The following is a 24,277-nucleotide window of genomic DNA, read 5'->3' as shown; positions in this document are numbered from 1 at the left end:
TGCCAACCTTGGGTACCACGGGGCCTCTCCCTTGAGCTGCCCAAGTTAGAACGGAAGGTATGTTGCTGTCCAGGGAAAAATATGTCTTCCCCACCCCTCCAAGGGGAATGGTTCTGCTCCTCTTCCAGGAGAATTCCAAAGCATCACCAAACCTTCATAGAGTTCAGGACCCTGACGTACAAGAGACAGGCACCAGCCCTGCGTGGGGCTTCTGGCCTGGTTCAGGAGACAAGATACAGCCCCACGGCCTCCCCTTTCTAGGCCTGTACAATCCCTGGCCAACACTGAGCACCATGCATTGTGGTCACTCTCATGTCTGTACTTAGAGTCGGAGCCACCACCAACCCAGGGCCTGTGGCCGCATCCTCGCCCTATAGGTGAGAAGACCGGGGCGCAGAGATAGCGTCTTGGTCAAGGGCACACAGCTCACCAATAAAGAGAAAAATGCAAACCCAGGCAGCCTGAGCTCTCAGCCCCCTCCCCTGTGATATCGCTAAGCCTCCCAGTGAGGCTAGAGACCATGGTATTGCATACAAATTTCAGAAAGCATAAATCCTGCAGATAGACCCTCCGGGCCATACTAATGAAAGTAAATTCTCTTTGTGATTTCATCCAATATGGCCCTGCAGAGCTCTCCTATGAGAGTAAGAAGCTCCTGCTGGAGAAGGAGCTGTCCCTCATCTGTGTCCTCTCAATGGCTGGATCCTAGCAGGCAGGGACACATGTCACCTTTACTCTCCGTGAGCACCCGGCTGGGCACTGGCCATTGAGTTCATGCTTAGGGTGGCACACCCAGCCCAATGGCAGCCACCAGCCTTCCGCACAGCCCCAGGACTACACGGCGAAGTCACCAACAAGACTCTGAGGAGAAGCCAGAAACTACGATTTCCTCTAAAGCTCTGCGAGGGACATTTTTAAGGAACAGGTTTGTACCACTTTAAGAAATGGGTAGACTGTTCTCTGAGGCTGCAATCAAACCTGGTTATTTTGAGAGCGGCTGGAGGAAATCTGCCCCCAAGCCTCAGGGACTGTGAGAAATGCCAATCCCCTGAGTCATGGGCTATTGTGGGCATTTCACATAGCGCCACAGGTTGGTGGCCCCTTAGGCAGGAAAATAAGCCAAAGTGCAAGAAAATCCACGTCCCTGGCCTCGTTAAGGAGCCCAAGACAAATCCACAGCGCAGAAGCTGGCTGTAATGTGGCCTCTGGCCAGGCGCCAGGCCCTAATGAGCCACCCGGTGTCCTGAGCAGGCCCCAAGGCAAGGCTCTCCGTCTGGGATAGATTATCCTAATGGAATTTCTGAACAATCTGCTGTGACTCAGCACTGTGGGCACAAGGCCACCGCTCTGTGCAGCCCCATAAATGAGGCACTGTCAGGATGTTCCCAGAAGCCAGGCCTGTGCGGGAGCCTACCGGACCCGGGGCCTGGGCCTGGGCCTGAGGGTGATTCACACGGTGCTTCCTAGCAAACAGCAGGTGGAGAAGTACATAGAAGAAAGGGAGGCCTCAGAGCTGGAGGAGCTGCAGAACCGCCTCCCTTGGCTCCTCACTGTGCCAAAGGGAGCCAAGCTCCACACAGAGTGGAGGCACCGCCTGGGTCACCCCAGATGCGGGCCCATGGCTGGTCAGTCACCGGGAAGACCAGGGAGCAGAAGGGAGGGAGCAGCGGGGAGTTCCATTCCCATGACCAGCAATGCCACCTGAATGGGAAAGGTGACACGACCACCGGCTTCATAGGAAGGATAACAGGAGGTAAGGTGACAGTGCTGGGCTATTTCCGGGCATCCCTTCTGGGGTCAGTATTCAATCACATCCCAGAGCCATCTCTAGGTCAATACTAGAGACTGAAAAAAAAAAAAAATCAGATAATCAACAGAGACAAACGTTACTTATTAAACAGAGAGGAAACGCAGGACACAGCTCTGGAGTCAGGATGTCTGGATTCAAATCTGGGGCCTGCCGTTTCCTAGTTCTGTGACCTGGCAGGCCGCTCAAACCCACTGTGACTCAGTTTCCCCATTTCTGAAATGGAGAGAACTCACAGGTTTGCAGTAGGAACTAATCCAGAAGCAGGAAGTTCTCAGAACCATGGCTGTCACAGAATAAGAGCTCACTAAACATCAGCGATCACATCATCACCACCTCCTCTACATCCTCCAAAGAAAACTGATTTCCAGTTAACTAAAATGAGTCCACAAGAGAAGGGATTGTGGATCACCTGTATTTTATGGTTAACTGAATGTTAACTCATTTATTTGGCCAACAACCAAAGGTACTGGTCGATCCTTTCAATTATATATTCGATTTATTTATTTATTTACAGGATTTTGCTCTGTCACCCAGGCTGGAGTGCAGTGGTGCCATCTCGGCTCACTGCAACCTCTGCCTCCCAGGCGTAGGTGATCCTCCCACCTCAGCCTCCCAAGGGGCTGGGACTACAGGCACGTGCCACCGCACCCAGCTGGTTGTTTTTGTATTATTTGTAGAGATGGCGTTTCACTATGTTGCCCAGGCTGGTCTCCAACTCCTGGGCTCAAGTGATCCACCCACCTCAGCCTCCCAAAGTGCTAGGATTACAGGCATGAGCCACCATGCCCAACCCTATTCTTAAAACTACAAGATTTTATTCACTTCAAGTATTTTATGTAGCAATCAGATAAGTCTCAGTGTTCACACATTTTTATAAGTCTTCCCAAAAAAGGTGGGACCTAACTTTAAAAAAAACAAAATATACTTCTGCAAAACCTTGAGGAAACCCCTAAGAAACATTTTTCTTTGCATAGACATGTGAAAAGGTACAGGTGGCCTAAAAATAATGGAGCAATCAGAAATGTCACTAGAATGATGAGATGTAAACATCAGGAGTCCTCTGTGTTGCTACATTAGCAGTCTACATCGAGACCAGAGGCCACATCATATTTTTCTCCATTAAAACATGCTGTTTCTGCCAACTGGGATTAGAAAGAAGAAACAGGAAGCTTCCCATGCCCTTCCTGTCACACACAACATATTTTTTGATGTTGTTTCTAACCTAACCTTTTAAAAGGACTTTTGCCTTAAAGATCCCAGGCAGTAAATAAATCTCTGCATTACATTTTCCTATCTGCCGACGGAAGGCTTCCTTTGGGATTTGTCTACTGAAAAATCATTTTGACCCAGTTTTCCATTTTTTCTTTCAGGTGAAATTTAGAACAATTATCATATCTTTCATCTCCCAAAAGATAGAACACAAAAGCCTCTTTTTGGATTCGTACAGAGACCGCATTGTCTGTCTTCCAGACCAGAAACCTAGGATTGGCCTCATGTCATGCACGCTGTTTCTGCATCCTTCTGTTCTGTGGTTTCTGCACTGTCCACTCCTGGGTATTCTTGCATTTGTTGTTTCAATATTGAGTATCTTTTTTGAAAGATTATGTTTTCTAACAGCTTCTTGCTGATGACTGGGCTCTATGCTGAGTGTCTGTATGGGGAGGCTGTTTCTTTTCTATCTGTGCTTCCGCACGTCGTCAGTCTGTAGAATCTGGACCAGATCTTCACATCGGCAGTGAGAGGGTTTGGGGACGCTGCAGGTTCTGGACATTGCTAGGGTTTTCACCATCTTATCATCAATTACCATCCGACTATTCACAAGACTCTGTGCTAGCCTGCAGAGAGTCACAGCAACACGTCTCTCATATTTCCTTACCTCTCAGTCCCTCAGGCTCCTGCCTCCTGCCACAGCCACCTCCATCAGGTCTACACACCTGGGCACTAGCGACTGCAGGCAACTTCGGAAGCCCCCCTGCAGCCACCCAGACACCCCATGGCCCCCAGCACTGTAGGCCTCCTGCACTCTGCCTGCCGCTGCCTCCCCAGCCCCGCCTACTCCCGCCACAGTGCTGGCCCTGGGACTGCCCCCGCAGGCCCCAGAAAGCCCCACAGAGGCTTCCCAGCATGCAAGGCCCCTGCGCTCTGCCTCATTCCCAGACCTCTCCACACTCCCCTTGCACGTTCCTCTCTCAACTTATTCTCTTATTCAAATTTGCCCACCTGGAGCTCCTTCCTGATTCCTTTCTGCCAGTCTAATTCCCATCTCCCTACTTCCCCACCACCCAAAGGCCCAAACCCCACACCTCTTCGCAAATCTCTTCTCATCACCTCGGTCTGAAGTGCTCCATCCAGCGGTGACCCATGGACAGCTTTCCCTGTTAGGTGGCAGCGAACCATCGACACTACCTCCTAGGAACGTGCCTTCTATTATTGGAACATGCTTGACTTTTTACCTCAACATTCTGTGTCCCTCCTGCTACGCTACCCCCTACTGTCCATCTCCCTCTCTCCTCTATGTCTGCTCAAATGGCCCCTTCTTTCAAGACTTTCATCCCTCTCAAATCCCTCTAGAAGCCTCCCCGGATTCTCACAACTCCCTCGCCAGCTCCAGAAGCCTCGGGCTGGAGGGTCTCTGGCGGTCCTTTGGGTTCCCTGCCCTGTAGCAGGCTCCCCAGATCCATGCTGCCTCATCTACAGCCCATGTTCCTTGACATGAAGCCCACACTGGCAGTATCTTTGCAGGCCCCCACCCAGCATCATATCCTGCATACCAAGTGTCTCGGAGCAGGCTGAGGGCAGGTGTGGCTCTTATCCAACCATCACACGCGGCCCTCCATGACAGGCCCCCAAACCCCAGCTGCCCAGAGACTGGCACTGTCACAAATACCACACTAGCTCAGTCCTCAGGGCCTCCCCCTGGCCATTCCCTCTGCCTGGAAAACCCTTTCCAAAAAGTCATTTCCAGCTTCTCTTTCTCTTCCTATAAGAATCAAGCATTGCCTCTTCCAGGAAGCCCTCCCTGCCTGCCCTGTCAGCCTCCCCCAAATGCACCCAAAACATCATCATCCTACCACTGAGGACAGGGTCTAGGTCTGTACCGTCATCTGCCCAGCATCCCAGTACATCCAGCTCCTTTCTAATTCCACATTCAGCAGGGCATGGAGGGAACAGCCCTGGTTTAAGGCCTGAAGTTAGAATCTCAGGCTCTCCAATTATGAGTTGTGTAACCTTGTAAGTAACCTCCTTGAACCTGGGTTTCATCACATGGAAAATGAGCTTCTTCGGTGAAGCTATAAAAACTGGAGATACTGTCTATAAAGCACTTAGCACATGGTAGGTACTAAACAGAAGGCAGCTGTCACTCCCTGTTACCCATTCATGGTCAGAGGTAACGGCACCTACTTTGGAATGCATCAGAAAGATGGATGATGATACGGGTGGACAGTCGTGAGATAAAGCAAATGTTCATTGGAGAACTCAAATGGAACATTCATTATTCTTTCAACTTTTCTTATCTTTGGAAATTCTCGTAACAAAATGTTGGGGAAACTAGATAAACTATTTGTTCTGACATGATTCTGCAAAACAAGACTTAAAGGAATGAGTTGTGTTGCTCATCTGGGGTGTTCAGAGCTTCAAATTCTGTCCAATCCAAGTCATTACCTTCTCTAAAGTGTGGTCTCTCCAGGTGGCTCCACAGGATTCTGTGACCTCGGACAGGCCCCATGCAGCTCTAAGGGGACTGCCACACGCAACTGCAAACAGCCCAGACTGGCGCGTGGGTCCTGGTGTAAGCCCCACCTCCTACTATGACTGCTTCCCCTCTCCTCCATCAATCCATCCTTCATCTTGTCCTCCAGGCCGCTGTGAGAAGACCTAGCACTTACCTGCCCCTGGGCCACTCTGCCAACAGCAGTGTGCGCACAAATCACCTGGGATTTTGTTACAAGGCCAACTTTGGTCCAGTATGTCTGGGTAGGCCCAAGATTCTGCATTCCCAAGAAACTTGCAATGCCTCACAATGTGCATGCTGCCGCCCTGTGAGCAGTGAGGCCCTGGACCAGGGATTCCCTATTCTGGTGGTACCTGACAATCATCCGAGGAGGTTTAAGACCACTGTGCTGGTTCCACCTGTCACTAATCTAATCAGAATCTTGAGGGCCTGGAGATTCCCAGGTGCAGTCCCTCCCTGTCTCTGAGCATCTTTCCCTTACCATTCTGCTGCTAGTGCCATAAAACGCACACTCCAGGCAAGACCCTGCGATCATATAGCAAATGGATCACTACCTCCAGCCCCACACAACTGCAGATACTCTTGACAGGAGACAAGAGCCAGTATGGCCTGGTGCCAGCTTGCAGGCAGGGTGTGTCTCCTCTCTTCTCATGGCCCCAAGCCCAGCCCCACAGCTCCCGCTCACTGCCACCCGCAATGCAGGAGGAAAGGGTGGGACGGTGCTGCACGTCTTAGGATGCTCAGAGGTCTCGATCTCATCTTCACCTGTCAGGCAAGGTGCCAGCAGCTTCACTGGCCATGTACTGGCCAAAGGCAAACCTCCAGTCTTAAGACTCTCTGAGGTTTGCTTTGTTTTAATTTTATTATCCTATGTTTATTTTATTAAGTTATATATTTATTTGTAAATTGCAAGTCTCTTTGGAAATTACAAGTATACAATTATATTATTACTTTAATGTTGCTCCTTCCCTGTGACAGTCACCTAGAAGGGCCAAAGATCTGGGTTGGGAGGTGTTCAGCACATTTTGTTTTTGTTTTTGTTTTCTTTGAGACGGAGTCTCACTCTATCACCCAGGCTGGAGTGCTGTGGCGCGATCTCAGCTCACTGCAAGCTCCACCTCCCAGGTTCACACCATTCTCCTGCCTCAGCCTCCCGAGTAGCTGGGACTAAAGGTGCCCGCCACCACACCCGGTTAATTTTTAGTAGAGACGGGATTTCACCATGTTAGCCAGGGTGGTCTCAATCTCCTGACCTCATGATCCAACCACCTCGGCCTCCCAAAGTGCGGGGATTACAGGCGTGAGTCACCGTGCTCGGCCAGTGTTCAGTACATTTGAGAGTCCTTGGGACAATGGACAAATCCCAGCAAAATGTGCTTTAAGCATTAAAGAGCCACAGACCCTTCCCTTGCATGTGAATGAGAACCAGTAAGCCACAGGATGATGATGGTCAACTCAGCAATTCTGGGGCAACGGCCACAACAGGTGGGACAAGGTTTACAGAGATCAAATGGGCACTTTAGTTAAAGAGTAACTGTCAGAAGAGCGCAAGTCCACTAACACAAACAGGAACGTCACATCTGTCTTCCTAATAGGAGCAGTGCAGACTACTGAAAAAGACTCACATTGAGGATGACGAGGGTGTGTCTTCCACACATGCACTGGTGATTTTCAAAAATGCTAAGTTTTTGGCTTATACAAAAGAATGGGTTCTAGTCAACCATCTGTGTGTCTTTTTCATCGATGGGCATCTCCGAGACTAAACCAGAGCACAGAGGTGGGAGGCCTGCAGCGATCCTACCCAGCAGGGTTGGGAGTCTGCAGCAGGGCTGGGAGTCTGCAGCAGGGCAGGGAGTCTGCAGCAGGGCTGGGAGTCTGCAGCAGGGCTGGGAGTCTGCAGCAGGGTTGGGAGTCTGCAGCAGGGCTGGGAGTCTGCAGCAGGGCAGGGAGTCTGCAGCAGGGCTGGGAGTCTGCAGCAGGGTTGGGAGTCTGCAGCAGGGCAGGGCCAGTCAGGCAGGCTGCTGGCAGGGGTCCTCATTTTCCCCATGCAAACGTGGACAGCAGAAAGAGGTACAGTGAAATCCATCACTTGCTCCCCGGAAAGCACGAGTAGCTCCCAAATTCCTAGAAGATGGCCACATCAATCCATAATTGGGTTAGGGAAATGCCAGCCATAGACAGACAAAATAAACTCTGTCCTGGCTGACAGACTGCTGACAGCGAGCAGAAACGGCTCGCAATCGATGCCCTGGAAAAGCTGGGCCCATGGGCTTGTGAATACCCTGCCAAAAAGGCAGGCCCCAGACTCTCAGACAGGACGCCCATGTTTATACACTGGCTTTTCAGGATGGAGAACAGGGGCAGGACGAAGGAGGGAAGGAAAGAGCTCAACATCCCAGAGACACAAGACACAAAATAAGTTTCCTGATTCTAACTCAGAGAACTAGTACAGAAAGAAAATAGAAAAATCCAACTGCCCTGCAGGGAAAAGATGCATCTGGCATGGGGCATTTCCTAACACAGACACAGAAGTCAGTTTTCCAGGCCTGCCTGGCATCTGCCCTAGAACAGTGCCTGATGTGAGGTAACTCCCACCACCCCAGGCTCAGTCCATGTGACTCACAAGAGGCTGGGACCCCACCCCAAAGCTCTAGAGCCCTTCATCCCTCTGGCCAGTGACGGGCTCTGAGGCAGGAACATGACCCAACAGAGATGGAGAGGCTGACAGGAGAGGCCCCCGCCTTTGACCACAGGCACAAGGCTGGGTGGCCCTAAGCCTGGAGCCGCTCAGGCCCCATCCAGCCACGTGGTGGGAAAAGTCCAGAAGAGAGAGACCATCCTGCCATGTGGACCAGCTGCACCTGAAACTAAGGATGTGATATGGTTTGGACGTGTGTCTTCTCCTATTCTCATGCTGAAATGTGACCTCTGTGTTGAAGGTGGGGCCTAGTGGAAGGTATTTGGGTTTGGTTAGGGGGGTGGATCGCTGAAGAATGGCTTGGTGCCGTCCTTGTGATAATGAGTGAGTTCTCACTCTATGAGTCCACACGAGATCTGGTTGTTTGAAAGAACCCAGCACCGGCCAGGCACAGTGGCTCATGCCTGTAATCCCAGCACTTTAAGAGAGGCTGAGGCGGGAGGATCACAAGGTCAGGAGTTCGAGACCAGCCTGGCCAATATTCTCCAGGCCGAGGCAGGAGAATCAGGAGAATCACTTGAACGTGGGAGGCAGAGGTTGCAGTGAGGTGAGATTGTGCCACTGCACTCCAGCCTGGGTGACAGAGTGAGACTCCATCTCAAAAAGGAAAAAAAAAAAATAAGAACCTGGCACCTCCCCACCCTCTCTTGCTCGCTTTCTTGTCATGTGACATGCCTGCTCCCCTTTCACCTTCCACCATGACTGCATGCTTCCTGAGGCTTCACCAGGAGCAGCTGCCAGCACCATGATTCCTGTACAGCCTGCAGAACTGTGAGTCAAAATAAACCTCTTTTCTTTACGAACGATCCAGTCTCAGTTATTCCTTCACACACAGAGTGGACCAGCACAAGACTTGCAGGTATGTGAGTAATAAATTCCTTTTCCGACTTGTGGCAGTCTGAGGAGAGTTTCTGTCACTCACAAATGAAAAATTCCTGATTAATGCTTTCTTCCCCCAAATAAAGCCTGAGTGTTTTCAAGTTTTCCATATTAAAGTTTAGATTATCTAACTCAACATGTGTTTCAATGCCCTACCGATTTAATTGTGCAACTGTTCACCCCACAAGATTTCCAAGGAGAATGCCAAGAATGGGCTTTGGGAAGTCCAGGCTGGCAGCATTTTTTCCCCTTTCTCTAAGCCCCGGCCACCAGCCCCTCAGCTTCGGTAAGGTTCTCAAATGGGGATCCAGAAAGGCCCTCATGGCCTTGGCCCCAGGACCGCCCCTCAATTCACTCCTCAATTAAGCCATGGCTCCCGCACAGACTGCCATGCCCCTGGGAAGGCCTCACCCCTTAGTAGCCTCCTGGGGCCCAGGCCAGGGGCTGCCCAATAGAGCTGCTCCCTCTTCACTCATGGGAGTGAGGCTGGGATGAACCCTGGCTGATGTAAGTCTTCCAGAAAATAAAGACAGTGAGGCCAACCCAGGCTACAATGTAAACTATAAGCACTTATCAGCCAGATACCCTTTTAATAGACATCAAAGCAATTCAGGCCACCTTGATATTCTTAGAGCAAAAAATCATGATCAGGGCTGGGCGCAGTGGCTCACATCTGTAATCTCAGCTCTTTGTGGGGGCGAGGTGGGTGGATCACCTGAGGTCAGGAGTTCGAGACCAGCCTGACCAACAAGGTGAAACCCCGTCTCTATGAAAAATACAAAAACCAGCCAGGCATGGTGGCAGGCGCCTGTAGTCCCAGCTACTCGGGAGACTGAGACACAACTGCTTGAACCCAGGTGGCGGAGGTTGCAGTGAGCTGAGATCACGCCACTGCATGCCAGCCTGGGAGATGGAGCAAGACTCTGTCTCAAAAAAAAAAAAAAAAAACATGATCAGAAGATTACAGAGGCAGCCTACAAGATGTGCTGAACCAGGCCAGGGGATGGTCCCTGCTCTAGCCCTCCCCAGGGGAGTTGGTCCCCTTCTTAACCTCTCCAGGTTTAACTCCCCCACCTGTTAAGGAGACACCACTAGAACATGGCTTTGATGACCAGGGCTTTGACTCTTTTGCCAAAGGGGTTTCCACAGCTTGCTCACACCCTCCATTGACACATGTTCCACAATCCTGGGAATGGAGCAGGCAGTGTGCCATTTTTACATGGCTTGGTGGGCATGGCACAGGTTTGGCACCAGACCTGCTGGCTCTGCCCCTCACCAGCCTGCAGCTCCAACCTCCAGGCCTCTCTCTCTCACCTCTAAGAGGGGAGAGTGGCGCCCACCTCAGAGGTTGACTCGGAGCATAGAATAGCAGCAAAGAACTTAGCACCACGTCTGGCAGGCAGTAAGGACGCCATAAAGCTGGCTATTGTTATCGTTCCTGCAAGTTGGACATCTGGGTCTCTAAAATTCCTTCCATTGTAAGCTTCACAGATCCTGCTCCTCATAGCAGTCCTGAGCATGAGAACTGCCAGGAAATAAGGGGCACCACCTCAATCAAAGACCCACTGTCACCCAGGGGAAGGGAGGGGTGATGCCAAGGAGGGGAGGAGCACTGTTCTGCCGGCCTGCGGGCCACACCCAGGGGGACGGGACTGGACTGCATCTCTGCCCCACCCAGCACCCAGCCTTTGTGACCTTTTCATCAGAGTTGGTTACCTTGAATTCAAGTCAACATCTTGATAAATAAAGCCATTTGCCCTACATCACCATGCACCATGCTAAACTCTTGGAAGAGATTCAGTTCATGGCCAAACCCAGACAGGGTGGCATCAGAGCCCTGAGATTCAAAGCAACAATCAAAAGGCTTTGATAGACACAGACTTCCTGGGTCCAAATCCTGTGACATGGTTTGGCTCTGGGTCCCCACCCAAACCTCATCTTGAATTGTAACCCCCACATATCGAGGGAGGGACCTGGTGGGAGGTGACTGGACCATGGGGGCGATTTTCCCCATGCTGTTCTCATGATAGTGACTGAGTTCTCACGACACCTGATGCTTTAAAAGTGGCAGTTTCCCCTGAGCTCTCTCTCTCTCTCTCCTGCCACCTTGGGAAGAGGTTCTTGCTTCTCCTTCACTTTCCGCCATGACTATAAGTTTCCTGAGGCCTCCCCAGCTCTGAGGAACTGTAAGTCAATTAAACCTCTTTCCTTTATAAATTACCCAGGCTCAGGTAGTATCTTTATAGTAGTGTGAAAACACACTAACACATCCTGGCCCTCCACTTTCCAGCTCTGTAACTTCTCTGAGCAAAGTCTGTTCATCTGTAAACACAGTCTCTAGCTCCTAGGATCCAACACGTCGACATGTGTAAAGCTCTTCAGGAGTCCCCAGAACATACGAACACCAGGTAAGGGGGCAAGGCTCAGCTACTCCCATACAGGGGATACCTGCTCAGTGACCTAAGCTAGCCCCTACTCTTCCTCTTCCTTTTGGCCTTGGACTCCGTGCTTGGCCATGCCAAGGGCTGCTCTCTGCTTGTCACAAAGCCACAGGGACTCCACAGAGGCTATGGTCCCTAGACCAGTCTCCTTCATGTACAAGTTACACCCCCATGGCTTCATCAAGACCAACTCAGCACAGCATCCTTACCGGTAGGTTGCCACCTCCAGGCTGAGGCCGGTCTTCACCTGCAGGAGGTCCTGATAGTCCCGCAGCCAGTCAGCCATGGCCAAGGTGAGGGTCGCCTTCTCATCCTCCAGGCAGTCAATCACTCTCTAAAGAGAATAGACAGACTTTTAGATTGGAGAACTGGAGCTTTACTGGGTCGAACTGAAGGTACCAACAATTCAGGACATAAAAACAGACCAGGATTATTAGAAGAGCTGCAAAACATCCAGGGTTATTAAACATGCAGTCATTTGCAGGATGGTTTCCAACATTTTCTCTCTTCCATATGGAAGTTTGCTATTGCACATGGAACATTTTGATAGGACACTGGCTTCTGTGTTGAGACTCTCTATTAATAATGAATGCTTAGGAGTTTATTCAAATCATCTCTACCGTCCAGACATCAGGCAGCTTAGGAAAGCCTCAAACCAGTCACTAAGACGCTATGGAAAATAAGCCAACACTAGAAATCAGGGGTTTTACAATATTTGAAGCATCAGTCACTCAGATCTGAACTGGAATGTACCCCCCAAAGTCACAATTTCTCCAATAATAAGCAGGTAAACTGATACAGTTTTGTTTCACTTAGAAAAGCTACTTTAAGATCATCTGGGGAGAAATGCATTCTGGGCATAAATGACAAAATACAGACTCAGATATAAAACTTCTTTTTGGGCCGGGCACGGTGGCTCAAGCCTGTAATCCCAACACTTTGGGAGGCCGAGGTGGGCGGATCACTTGAGGTCAGGAGTTCCAGACCAGCCTGGCCAAACTGGCAAAACCCTGTCTCTACTAAAAATACAAAAACTGGCTGGACGTGGTGGCGCAGACCTGAAATCCCAGCTACTTGGGAGGCTGAGGAACAGGAATGAACTCAGGAGGCAGAGGTTGCAGTGAGTCAAGATCATGCCACTGCACTCCAACCTGAGTGACAGAGCAAGACTCCAACTCAAAAAATAAAATAAAAATAAATAAAACTTTTTTTTGAACTGTACTTGCACAGTGCAGTTAGTAAGGGCATCCTGGGTGCTCCTTGCAGCTCCCCTCACCCCCGGCCGGGTCCCTCACCTGCCTCTCTACCTGGCAGGGAGATACTGCAGCCTTCTGAAGTCCAGTCCTAGACTAGCACCCACCACATACAAGTCACACAGCACATAGCTGTTCAATTAAATTTAAAATGAAGTGATCCAGATCATATTACCCTCCTTAAAATGTCCTGTTTGAAGTCGACAGTATCTTCTAATTAATACACACATGGGCTTCAGCTGCACCGATTTCTAGTTTTGTTTTCTTCCTAGTTGTTAGTTACTCTGGGGAACAATTAACCAAGCAAGTATTTCAACATTGAAATAAGTCCATATACTTTTAACTTCTGGTTTGTAATGGGAAGTCGCGTTACTTCTGAACATAATTAACTAAACTAAGCTAGACCTATAAACATTTATCTTTGTAGAATTCAAAAATGGTAAGACTACTGGGAGAGGGAATATTATGTTCATTGCTGCTGGAATCCCTTCACCAAAGGCACCCGGCAAGATGCTGAGGGTCCACAATACATATGTCTGTGAAACCAACAAACGAACTACTAAGATTGCACATGGAATTTATCTTTTTGTTTTTGTTTGTTTGTTTTTTGAGACAGAGTCTTGCTCTGTCACCCAGGCTGGAGTGCAGTGGCGCAATCTCAGCTCACTGCAGCCTCCACCTCCCAGGTTCAAGCGATTCTCCTGCCTCAGCCTCCCAAGTGGCTGGGATTACAGGTGCACACCACCACACCCAACTAATTTTTGTATTTTTAGTAGAGACAGGGTTTCACCATGTTGGCCAGGATAGTCTCAACTCCTGACCTCAGGTGATCCTCCCGCCTTAGCCTCCCAAAGTACTGGGATTATAGGCCTGAGCCACCGCACTCAGCCGGAATTTATCATTTTTCAAAATGCATGATCGGCCAATAAATATTTCCACTTCTCATAACAGTTGTATTTCTATGCCAGCGATTGTTGTTAGGTTCCCTTTGAATATAAAGGCTACTAAAATAGTTTAAAACCCCTTAGCTTTTAAAGCAAAGAAGTAAACTTAAAAATCACTGGCTTAAGTCCCAGGGTGGAAAAACATTCACAGATTCCACAGCTGGCATTATAAACAGATAGAGAAGCTCACCAAAGCAGAGCAATTGCCAGTCTTGACGTAAGTGACAGCACTGCCACAATTCAGCCACAATATTCACACATTCTATAGTTAAATCTCAGTGTCAAAATCCTACATTCCCCTGTTTCAGAGGGAATACAAATTTAGGTACAAGGTTATCATATAAGATGGGCTGTATGTATGCATGCATGCATGTATGTATGTATGTATGTGTGTTCTTCCTACTACAGGAAATTTGACATAACTATTACAAATTAAAAATTTATAGTAATTTATTCCTTACAAAGAAGTTCAAATGTTGTTACACTACTTAGAAAAAAAATACGATGAAAGCTCTCCAACCACAAACCTCCTGAACAGGTCAAGAAGGCCCAGTCACGTCAAAGGGGTGCGCAGGAAGATTCTCCTCCCAGAGGACATGGAATAGTTCTGCACCCCACAAAATATAAAGAGGAAAACCAAACTGTGTTGAAGTTGGAATAAGTATAGTTTCAACCACATTTCCCTGTGAGTCAGCTCCTCCTCAATTGTCAAAGGAAATTTAGTTGACATTTGGAAGCAGGAATATAAGACTTAACTGGCTCCCAACAGTCTCCGCAGAAATCACAACAAATCCTGCTGTTGAATAAAACTTCAGACTTGGGCTCTGCTTTGCCAGTCTGCAAGCTGTGGGTCGGAACAGAGGCACTGGAGCCCCAGACACAGGACGCTAAATCTAACCCAAGCAGAGGCTGTTTCACCTAATGCTGCAAAAGCCTGGGAGAGAAGTCACCTTTTTGCTATTTAGAGAACTGTTGGGCAGCATCACAACTGATGATGAAATCTTGCTCCACACCAGGAAAGGCACGCTGCTGTTAGTATCAAAAGAATTAATTTTCTCTTAGCCAAACTTGAGCTACCGCTCATTGAGCAAGTCTGTGGGATAGTTCACAAATACCACAGTCATCTGCAACCTTGAAAGGTAGAGCTCCAGGGGATTTAAATACTGTGATAACTTCAGTTAGACATAAAATTTAAATGTATTCATAATAATAAGCATGAATTGGAAGCCAACAAAGTATTTATAGCTCTAGCCCAGACAGCACCCTGAACTCAAGTTATATTTTACAATCCCAGGTTGGTATGTAAGAAGCACCTCAAACTGAACACATGTACACTGAACTTGAATCTCCCATCCAGGCCCATCCTCCTAACCAATGCCCTGCAGTAAAGGGTACCCCCTTCTTCCAGTTGCTCAGGCCACAAGGCCTTAAGCCCACTGTGATTTCTCCCTCTCCCATCACATCCAATATGGTGGCAAACGCTGTTGGCTTCAACTTGAAGGCAGGTCCCCCTCTGAGACCCCTGGTCCAAGCCTCCAGCACTTCCTACCTGGATTACTGCAACAGTCTCTTAAGGCATCCCTGCGCCCACTCGGTCTATTTTAAAAACAGCAGCAACAGTGATTCCATTAAGATACAGCCAGGCACCAACTCTCCTCTGCTCAGAACCTCCAGTGGCTTCCCATGGCACTCAGAGTAAAAGCCCAAGTCCTGCAGTGGCCATTCTACCCCCTGCTCGCTGTGCCCTAGCCACATCAGCAGTCTGGCTGAGGCATCCCCAAAAAGCCATGCGCTGTTTCCACCTGAAGTCCTCTCAGGTCAAGGGACTTTCCTTGCTTTATGTGGCATTTTTTACTGCTGAATCCACAGCCATGAAGAACTGAGCGTGGCACACTAAATGTTCAACGGCTGTTAGTCGAACGAATGAACCAATTGTGTACACCCTGGGAGCTACTTCCAGTACCTCTTGTTTCACAAATGGGGAAACTGAATTGCAGACAGGTTAAGGAACATAACCTACCCAGAGAGCAGCAGAGTCAGAATTCAGGGCCAGGTAGGATAGCTGCAGAGCACTGACCCTTTGCTAATCCCATCCTAATCCCATCCCACCTTCCCATCTACAGAAAGTTTTCATTCAATCATGTTTTGGGGGCTTGGAAGCCTTTTCCAAACAGTCAGCCTGAGTAGCTAAGGGCTCACTTTCATAAGCAAAAATCTCAGTGTTTGCAGAGTAATGCTGGTCTTCACCCTATCATAAATGTCTTCAAGTGTTTTCTGAAGCCCCCTCCCGCAGCCTGGGTGTGTTACTCAGGCTTTAAGTGATCTAGATCACATTTGGGAACTTGGATGTCAGTTCAGCAAATTCTTCTCAGGCAAATCTGAGGCTGGGCCTGGGGCAGGCCAACTATCACCCCATATAGTGAAGGCGCATGGGCCATCTGGGAAGGACCAGTTTCCCCTCAAGTAGAATCTTAGCAAGCATCTTCCCCCTTAAGCCACAGAAGCTAGCAAGAGGCAGGGAGAGCTGGGCACAATGTGGGGGCACCCTCTACTGCCTCCAGCTCCTGCCTCCAGGGGAGGGGCATTAAAGCACATGGAACACAGAGAGAAAGAAATGAAAGAAAATAGTTTTAATACCTAAACTATTCTGACATCAGCCAGTTGGAGGGGTCTAAAAGCATTTTAGGACTGGAAATCACTAGAGTACCTCGGACTAGCCCTTAGGAAGAGCAATGATTATTATGCTATGAATGCAAGAATACTGGTTAAAGGTTTCTCTCTGATCGAACAGACAGAAGAAACAATGGCTCAGTGGTCAGCTGCTCAGGCACTGGAGCCTGAGTTGAATCCTGGCTTAACTACTTACTAATCAGGTGACCTATGTGCCTCAGTTTCCTCCTCTGTAAAGTGGAGCTAATATTAGTACCCACTTCCTAACACTGGTGTGGGCACTGAGACTGAACATTTATGAAGGGCATCTGTGGTACCTGGCACACAGGAAGCACTTGCTACAGGCTCTTAGTAATAAGATATTTATTACTGTATAATTAAACACACTTTTAGGATTTTTTTCAGTCTCCCCATAGTAAGCTTCTACAGAACTTGAAAAAAATTACAGGCTTGGGGTTAAATCATCCATACTCACTCTTTCACATACTTCCTAGCATCTCTGTGATTGGTGCTGAATCTTCCAGAATGCAATTTGAAATGGGGTTGACTTAAGTTAACTGAGGGAAGATTCAGTATATGGACAAGGTAGTGACTGGTAACATTTAGTACAATAAAACCTCTGCAAATTGGAACTTAAAACAAAAACAAAAAAAAAAACGGCCGGGCACAGGGGCTCACACCTGTAATCTCAGCACTGTGGGAGGCCAAGGCAGGTGGATCACTTGAGGTCAGTGAGACCAGCCTGGCCAACATGGTGAAACCCTGTCTCTACCAAAAATACAAAAATTAGCCGGGCGTGGTGGTGGGCTCCCGTAATCCCAGCTACTCGGGAGGCTGAGACACGAGAATCACCTGAACCCGGGAAGTAGATGTTGCAGTGAGCCGAGATCAGCCACTGCACTCCAGCCTGGGCGACAGAGTAAGACTCTGTCTCAAAAAACAAAAACCAAACCAAAAACAACAAACAAACCCAGGTCCTTATTGACATTTTCCTTGCTCTTTGCTTTTAGGAAAAAGCAGCAAATTCTAACAAGAGAGAGCTATCGCTGAGTGGGAAACTGATAGTGAGGTCCCAGCCCCACTCTGAGGGCAGGTAGGACCTCAGGAAAAGCACTTCCCTGGTGGACCCTGGAGTCCCTGTGTCAAAGGAGGGCTGGACAGGATTCTAACTGCACTTCCAAGTCCCCATCTCTCCTCCAGTGAGGGGAACTCTGATTTCATATGTCTCAGATTAGGGGTTCCACTGAAGATTTCATTAGGGGGGAAAAAAGCTTTGCTGCTAAGAACCAACACTTGAACCAGAGTCTGAAGGTCAAAAATGTGCCAAGTGAGCTGTGGCTGTGAACGCATAGTGAGAATTTGGTCCACACAGCATGGCTCAAAGCAGCATTTTCTAAACCTGCCTGCACAGCACAGGCCCTTGAGTTGGTAGTGAGGGTTCCCTACAAAGGGGTTCCCTGGGCAGTAGGTTTGACAGACACTCCTTTTTGGAGAGTCACAATAACCACTGGTTAAATCTCCATGAATGCCACATTAAGGCACTTTTTAACTTTCACTCAACAAGGGGTATAGGACCTGTGCAACTCAGACCTCAGGCCACTGTCATTGCGAAGGGACACAAGAGCTCACAAGTGGAAATCGGTACACACTGGGTCAGTCCCTGTCCCTGCTCTAGCTATGGCAAAGCCCCAAGAGAACACTTTCAAAAAAAGTTGAGGCGGAAGCCGAACAAAACCCACAACTCAAAAGATTAAATCCCAATTTAGTACCATATTGCATTCTATGATTTCGCATCTAGCCTGTAGCTCTTTGAATACTTAAAAGTCTAGCGCAGTGCTGCGGACCCAGGGAGAATCAACAGGTATTTCCTTATCATCTGTGGACACCTGTCACATCACCCCAGTCATTCCATATGACAACCCCCATGTTCCTCTCACCTCTAATTTTAAAAAGTCAGTCTCAAATCTTTAACTCACAGCTGCAAACTGTACTCTTGAAATATTTGTGAAATTGTACAGATGTTATTTCCAACTGTCCTCCTGAAAACTGACAGTGTGATTTGGGAATATTTCCAATTCTGGCTGAGGCTGGGCAGGGCGGCGGCCAAACGCTAGGACTGGACTGGGCATAGTTTACATCAGACACAGGTGTCACCCCGCCGGTGTCAGAGGGTTTGCTTCTCTGAAATAGTAACTGTTTATATCACTCTGCACTTGTAATAACATCCTGCCAAAGGGCCCCACTTTCCCACAACTTTTACACTACGCAGAGATCTGACGTCAGCGTGTGCTGTGAGCAAAACATCTTCGATCAAGCTCTCTTCTGCATTACGGTTGCTGCCCCTCCCAAGATCAAACAAGGCAGCCGCCCAGGGAGCCACAACTGCGGCTTCCAACTGGGAAATCATATTGGCAAAATAAAAACCGTTTTGGAAATTAATTTTGAGTTTTCCCCTGAGGAGCGCTATAGACAGCGGGGCCGTCTATAGCGTCACTTCTGGAAGTGAGAGAGGTTTCTTGGTTGACTCTTATATTTGGATCTACTGGGTCTACGAAGCATGGGAAAAGGAAGGAAAACCTAGAGCTAACAGGGTCGCCTATCAGGATGCGCCCAGTTACGCGCGTCAAAAGTTAGAGCAGCTGCTACCTAACTCCATGACGGGGACGGGACTATCCGCTGGCAACTGCCGCCCGGCGCTCGCCCGCTGAGTCGATGGACCAGCGGACCGAGTCCGGGTCCCCAGGCCATTCGGGCATCCTCTGGGCGGGCCCTACAGATCCGCGACGCCGCGCCCCTGGTGAAGGGGCCGCTGCCCCACCCCGTCAAGGGCAGGGTGCTGGGGCGGCGGCAGGGGGTATGGGGTCAGCGCGCAGTCCCCGTGCACAGACCTGCCGCTCCTGGGCCTGCAACCCGTACTCCTCGCGCATCCGCAGCAGCTCTTCCTCCAGCCGCGCGCGCAGCTGCTCCAACCCGAGCACCTCGCGCTGCAGCCCCTCGGCCTCCTGCGCGCACAGCCGCGTCTCCTCCTCCGCCTGGAGTCTGCTCTCCTCGCCGCGCCGCAGCGCCTCCTCCAGCTCGCGCACCTCGTCCTCGTACAGCTGCACGGTCTCTCGCCACGACTCGGCCACCAGCAGTGCGTAGCTGTCGTGCACCTCCCGCAGGCGCGGCGGGGGCGCGGCGGGGCCGGTGGCCCGGGCGCGGAAGTGCATGGTCAGGTTGGCGGCGCGGGCGCGCAGCTCCCGCACGTCGCGTTCGTGGGCCGCGTCCAGGCCGCGGCGCTCGGCCTGCAGCCGGCCCAGCAGCGCCTCGAGGGCGGCGCGCGTGCCCAGCGCCTCCTGCAGCTCGCGCTGCTGCGCACCCAGCTCGGCGTCCAGGCGGCCGCGGGCGGCGCGCTCCTCCGCATCCAAGCGCTGCAGCTCCCGCAATTCTCGCCGCAGAGCGTCCCGCTCTCCCTCCGCCAGCGCAGTGGCCCAGCTCAGTTCGTCCAACTGCTGCCGCAAGCTGCGCGCCTCCTCGGCGCAGCGGGCCTGCCCCTCGGCCCACAGGCCCTCTCGCCCGCGCCGGCCGCGCAGCTCCTCCTCCAGGAGCAGGTTTTCGCGCTCCAGCTCCCGCACCCGGCACACGTAGTCATAGAGCCGGGCGTTGAGCTCCTGCAGCTCGGCCTTCTCGGGTCCCGTCTGCAGCCGCCAGGACAGCATCTTGCCGGGCGTGCGGGGCTTTCGCGGTTGGCCGGCTCCCTCCTGCCCTGGTCTTGTCCTGGTCTTGTCCCCTCCGCCACGACGCTCCGGCCTCGCCGCTGCCCCGGAGGCCCGCAGACTGGGACGCGAGCTGGAGATCCCGGGCACTTAGCGGACGGGGCGGGCGAACTGGGCGAGGGCCGCGGCCTCCAGCCAATCAGAGCGCGGCTCAGCGCTGCCCCTGCAGCCGGACAGCGCCCCCTGCAGCACCTTGGCGGCCGACGGTGGTCCGGGCGGGGAGTCGGGTAACAGCGGGCGGGGTGGCGGGCTAGCCAGGCCGGGCTCAGCGAAGGGACGCGGGAGAAGGCGCTCTGCTGCTGTCTCGTCACGCGTGCCCGCAGCTTACGAGTGTCCTGGCGTTCGTGGATGGAAATAGAAGCCTATTGAGTTGCTGTGGTGCTGGCCATTTACGAGAGACTTCTTACCCGAGGCTCTGGAGATTGCGGGGTTTTCTATTTTAAAAAAAATTATATGGATCGGGCGCGGTGGCTCACGCCTGTAATCCCAGCACTTTGGGAAGCCACGGTGGGAGGATCGCTTGAGCCCGGGAGTTCGAGACCAGCCTGAGCAACATAGAGAGACCCTGTCTCTACCAAAAATAATAATAATAATAACCTGGCGTGGTCACACGCGCTACTTGGGAGACTGAAGTGGGAGGATCACTTGAACCCAGGAGTTCAAAGCTGCAGTGAGCCTGATCGTGCCACTGCACTCCAGCCTGGGCAACAGAGTGAGATGCCATCTCATATATATATATATGGCGCATACATGCGCATTAATCTTTTTTTTTTTTTTTTTTTTTTTTTTTTTTTTTGAGACAGAACTTCGCTCTTGTTGCCCAGGCTGGAGTGCAATGGAGCGATCTCGGCTCACCGCATCCTCCGCCTCCCAGGTTCAAATGATTATCCTGCCTCAGCCTCCCGAGTTACCGGGATTACAGGCCGGTACCACCACGCCCGGCTAATTTTTTTTTCTCCATGTTGGTCAGGCTGGTCTCAAACTCTCGATCTAAGGTGATCTGCCCGCCTCAGCCTCCCAAAGTCCTGGGATTACAGGCGATAGCCATGAAGTGCTCCAAGTACAGAACTTTCTAGACATCTAACATCTCCCCGAACTTTTACAGCTCTCACACACACCCCAATGTGACAGCTGTTTCTTTCCAACATTTCCCTAAGAAAGTATTCAATTTAATTGCCATAGAAACCACAGCTCTTTTTTGTACACTTGAATTTCATTAGTTTTCATGGCAGTTATTTATGAATGACAATTCTCAGTAGAAGTGTCATTGAGGCTCACAGGGACAAACCAGCTGACCCTTGGTTGGGGTACCGTTGGACTGGTGGTGACACAAGTGCCCAGGGGGAGACCTGGACGGTCATCCACTGGCCAGAGAGCTCCTCATGGCAGGGCCAGCAGTTAGTGTATTTTACAGATGGCATGGAAAGGTGGACTACTCAGCAAGCTGGTCCAGGGCCTCTGAGAAAGCTTCTAGTGCTCTCCTTGTCACAGGCATGAGCCTCCAATCACAAGCAAGGCAGAAAGTGGGCCTTTCTTTTTCTAGAGACCCTATGTTCGAGATCCTATTCTGTAAGTGGTAGAAATTAATATCTTTCAATGAATAATTCCCTGTGCTTTTCTGCTAAAACTAAGTGGGGGTGGAGAGTGGGTTTATTCAGTGCTTGGGTTTATTCACCTTGGTGTGGGACAGGGGGATTTGGACCCCCATCACACCATCATTGTCCATCCTTCTCCCATTCCCCCAGGTGCACACTGACACCTGGCCTTTGCTTGTCAAACAACAGAGCTGCTGTGGTGTCATCACCAAAACCTATGTGGAGACCCTGCCAGTCCTGGGCCTCTCTGGGACATTGGGGTGCAGGAGGGCGGCTCTCACCGTTGCCCGGACTCCCCTGCAGCTGTTTGTTCTCAGCTCTTTGACTCCCCACGCTAACAGGGGTTCTGCTGTCCCACATCCCCTGGCTGGGCAGGAGACAGCTCTGCAGGGTGGGAGAACCTTCTCAGGGACCGGTGAGTCTCAGCAGGACACTTTGCAGTGACTCATTAGTCTTTCTTTGCCTGGTGCCCTTCAGGATCTTGGACTTTGAAACTCAAAACTTTTCCCCCATTTCTGCTGTAAATCCTGTCCCCGAGGAATTGACTGCTCCAGCATACAGCTGCCCAGGTAGGGAAGGAGTTATAGGGGACCATGAACTAGCAGGGCCAGGAGGTGGGAGGGGGGAACTACCCCCCGCTACTCTTTCAGGATGATATTCTGCTGCTTCATGCTGAATCCTCACAACACTGAAGCTCGGAGGGGTGAAGTGACTAGACGTATTAAAAGTTGTGACCACAAGAGCAGACTTGAGCAGGCAGGGTCTGGCCAGGAAGCAGAGGCAAACTCAAAGGGAAGGGAATGATTGATGGGATGGGGGTGGATGAGATGAGGAAGTACCAGGAACCAGCAAGAGCAAGAAGCTAAGAAGCTGTTAGCACCCTAGGGTGTTGACTTAGCCTGGAGAAGCCCAGAGCGCTGGAAAAGAGGAGCAGAATGGATCCCAGGAGGAGGAAAACCCAGTTCTTCCTCCAAGCCTCCCTTCTCTTGCCAGTGCCTCCCGCTGTGGAAGCCAGAAGTCACTGGAGCCTGGCAGTGGTGCACTGCGGTTGGCTCCCACAGGTTTGTGAGTGCCAACTGTTAAATTTCTAGAATTTTGTGGACCACTTGTTAAACACAGCCATTATTAAAAATTAATTATAGAAGCTTACAATTACAGAAAGAGCAAACATATTCAAAACGTATCACTTCCTCAATATTTCACTGCATTTTCCTATGATCTGTTCTTGAAGTTATGAATAAGTAGTGTGCCTGCACCATAGAAATGCCATTTAATGTGTACTATCCTACTCCATATTCACTGACATCATGCTGGTAGCCTGAGTATTTACAACACAGAAATCAGCCAATGACTTGTTTTTGTGGATTTGATGTTTTGTTGATTGTCTAGCCCTTAAAAGCAGTGGAGAGTTTGTTAATAGTGCAGATTAAATTGAGTGGCATGTTGTGTCTGTAGCTATTGAATTGTAAATAGCACAAAAACTTGAGGAAATGTTTGTCCAGTGTCTCAAAACTTGTATCCAGATCAGGAAAGAAGTTGCTTCATGTCTGGGTGTGGTGGCTTCCACTCATAATACCAAGACTTCGGGAGGCCAAGGCATGCAGAGCACTTGAGCTCAGGAGTTCCAGACCAGCCTGGACAACATGGCAAAACCCCCTCTCTCCAAAAAAATACAAAAATTAACTGGGCATGGTGGCATGCCCCTGTTATCCCAGCTACTCGGGAGGCTGAAGTGAGAGGACTCCTTGAGCCCAGGAGATGGAGGCTTTGGTGAACCGTGATTGAGCCATTGCACTCCAGCCTGGGTAACAGAGCAAGATCCTGTCTTAACGAAATTTAAAAATACAACAAAAAATTTAAAAAGAAGTTACATCATGATGAGGAATAAATGAAGTTTCTCAGTTATTTCACCTTTGTCTTTCTTGCTAAGGTAAACAAAAATATCAATATTCATGGTGCTGCATTCATTTGTCAACTGTAACCATAAATTCACTAGGAACAGCAGAGTTCTGCAAAAATCAATGAGACCATTCTGCCAGAATCAATTTGCTATGTGGAATTTATGTTAAGGAGCAGTGTGTACTTTATTATTATTTGTAATAAAAATTTGAGAGACATGTAGCTAACATATTAACAACTTTGCATTTCTATTAATAGCTTAATGGCAAAAATAAAAGTCCTGCAATCTTCACTTCTTATTGATATTCTTCTATTCAATAGATGGGTAATCTAAGCTGGAAAATTATATATTTTATATATAATATATAAAATATATATTTATAAATATATATGTATTTATAAATATATATTTATAAATATATGTATAAATATGTATTTTATATATTATATAATATACAATATATAATAAATATCTGTGCTGGCATCACTAGCATTCCAAGAGAGCCCTAGATCTTCATCCCTACAGGCAGAGGCTGGGACAGTGGACCACTTTGGATAGTTAAGCGGCTTGATCACTGCACAAACATATCCGGATGGGGT

At 49.7% G+C, this 24,277-nt stretch overlaps 1 protein-coding gene and 1 long non-coding RNA gene across 3 annotated transcripts in view; one reads left to right on the top strand and one right to left on the bottom strand.

Moving 5' to 3' along the window:
* The window catches only part of SYNM (synemin), a 30,772-nt gene extending 10,526 nt beyond the window's left edge, over nucleotides 1-20,246 (bottom strand). For both annotated transcript variants that reach the window (XM_005560577.5, XM_005560578.5), the window contains exons 1-2: nucleotides 19,317-20,246; nucleotides 11,771-11,895 (exon numbers count right to left, since the gene is read on the bottom strand). In XM_005560577.5, coding sequence (XP_005560634.3) covers nucleotides 11,771-11,895; nucleotides 19,317-20,126 — 935 coding nt within the window. In that variant the 5' untranslated portion in view covers nucleotides 20,127-20,246. The remainder of the gene's footprint in view (nucleotides 1-11,770; nucleotides 11,896-19,316) is intronic.
* On the top strand, nucleotides 1,389-5,396 carry LOC141407249 (uncharacterized). Its single transcript, XR_012415483.1, has 2 exons — nucleotides 1,389-1,753; nucleotides 3,181-5,396. It is a non-coding gene; the product is annotated as an uncharacterized lncRNA (long non-coding RNA).
* Nucleotides 20,247-24,277: the final 4,031 nt, after the last annotated feature.

This window comes from Macaca fascicularis, chromosome 7 (genome assembly GCF_037993035.2).
Source record: "Macaca fascicularis isolate 582-1 chromosome 7, T2T-MFA8v1.1".
Lineage (NCBI taxonomy): Eukaryota > Metazoa > Chordata > Mammalia > Primates > Cercopithecidae > Macaca > Macaca fascicularis.
This window is presented reverse-complemented; position numbering and strand designations above follow the sequence as displayed.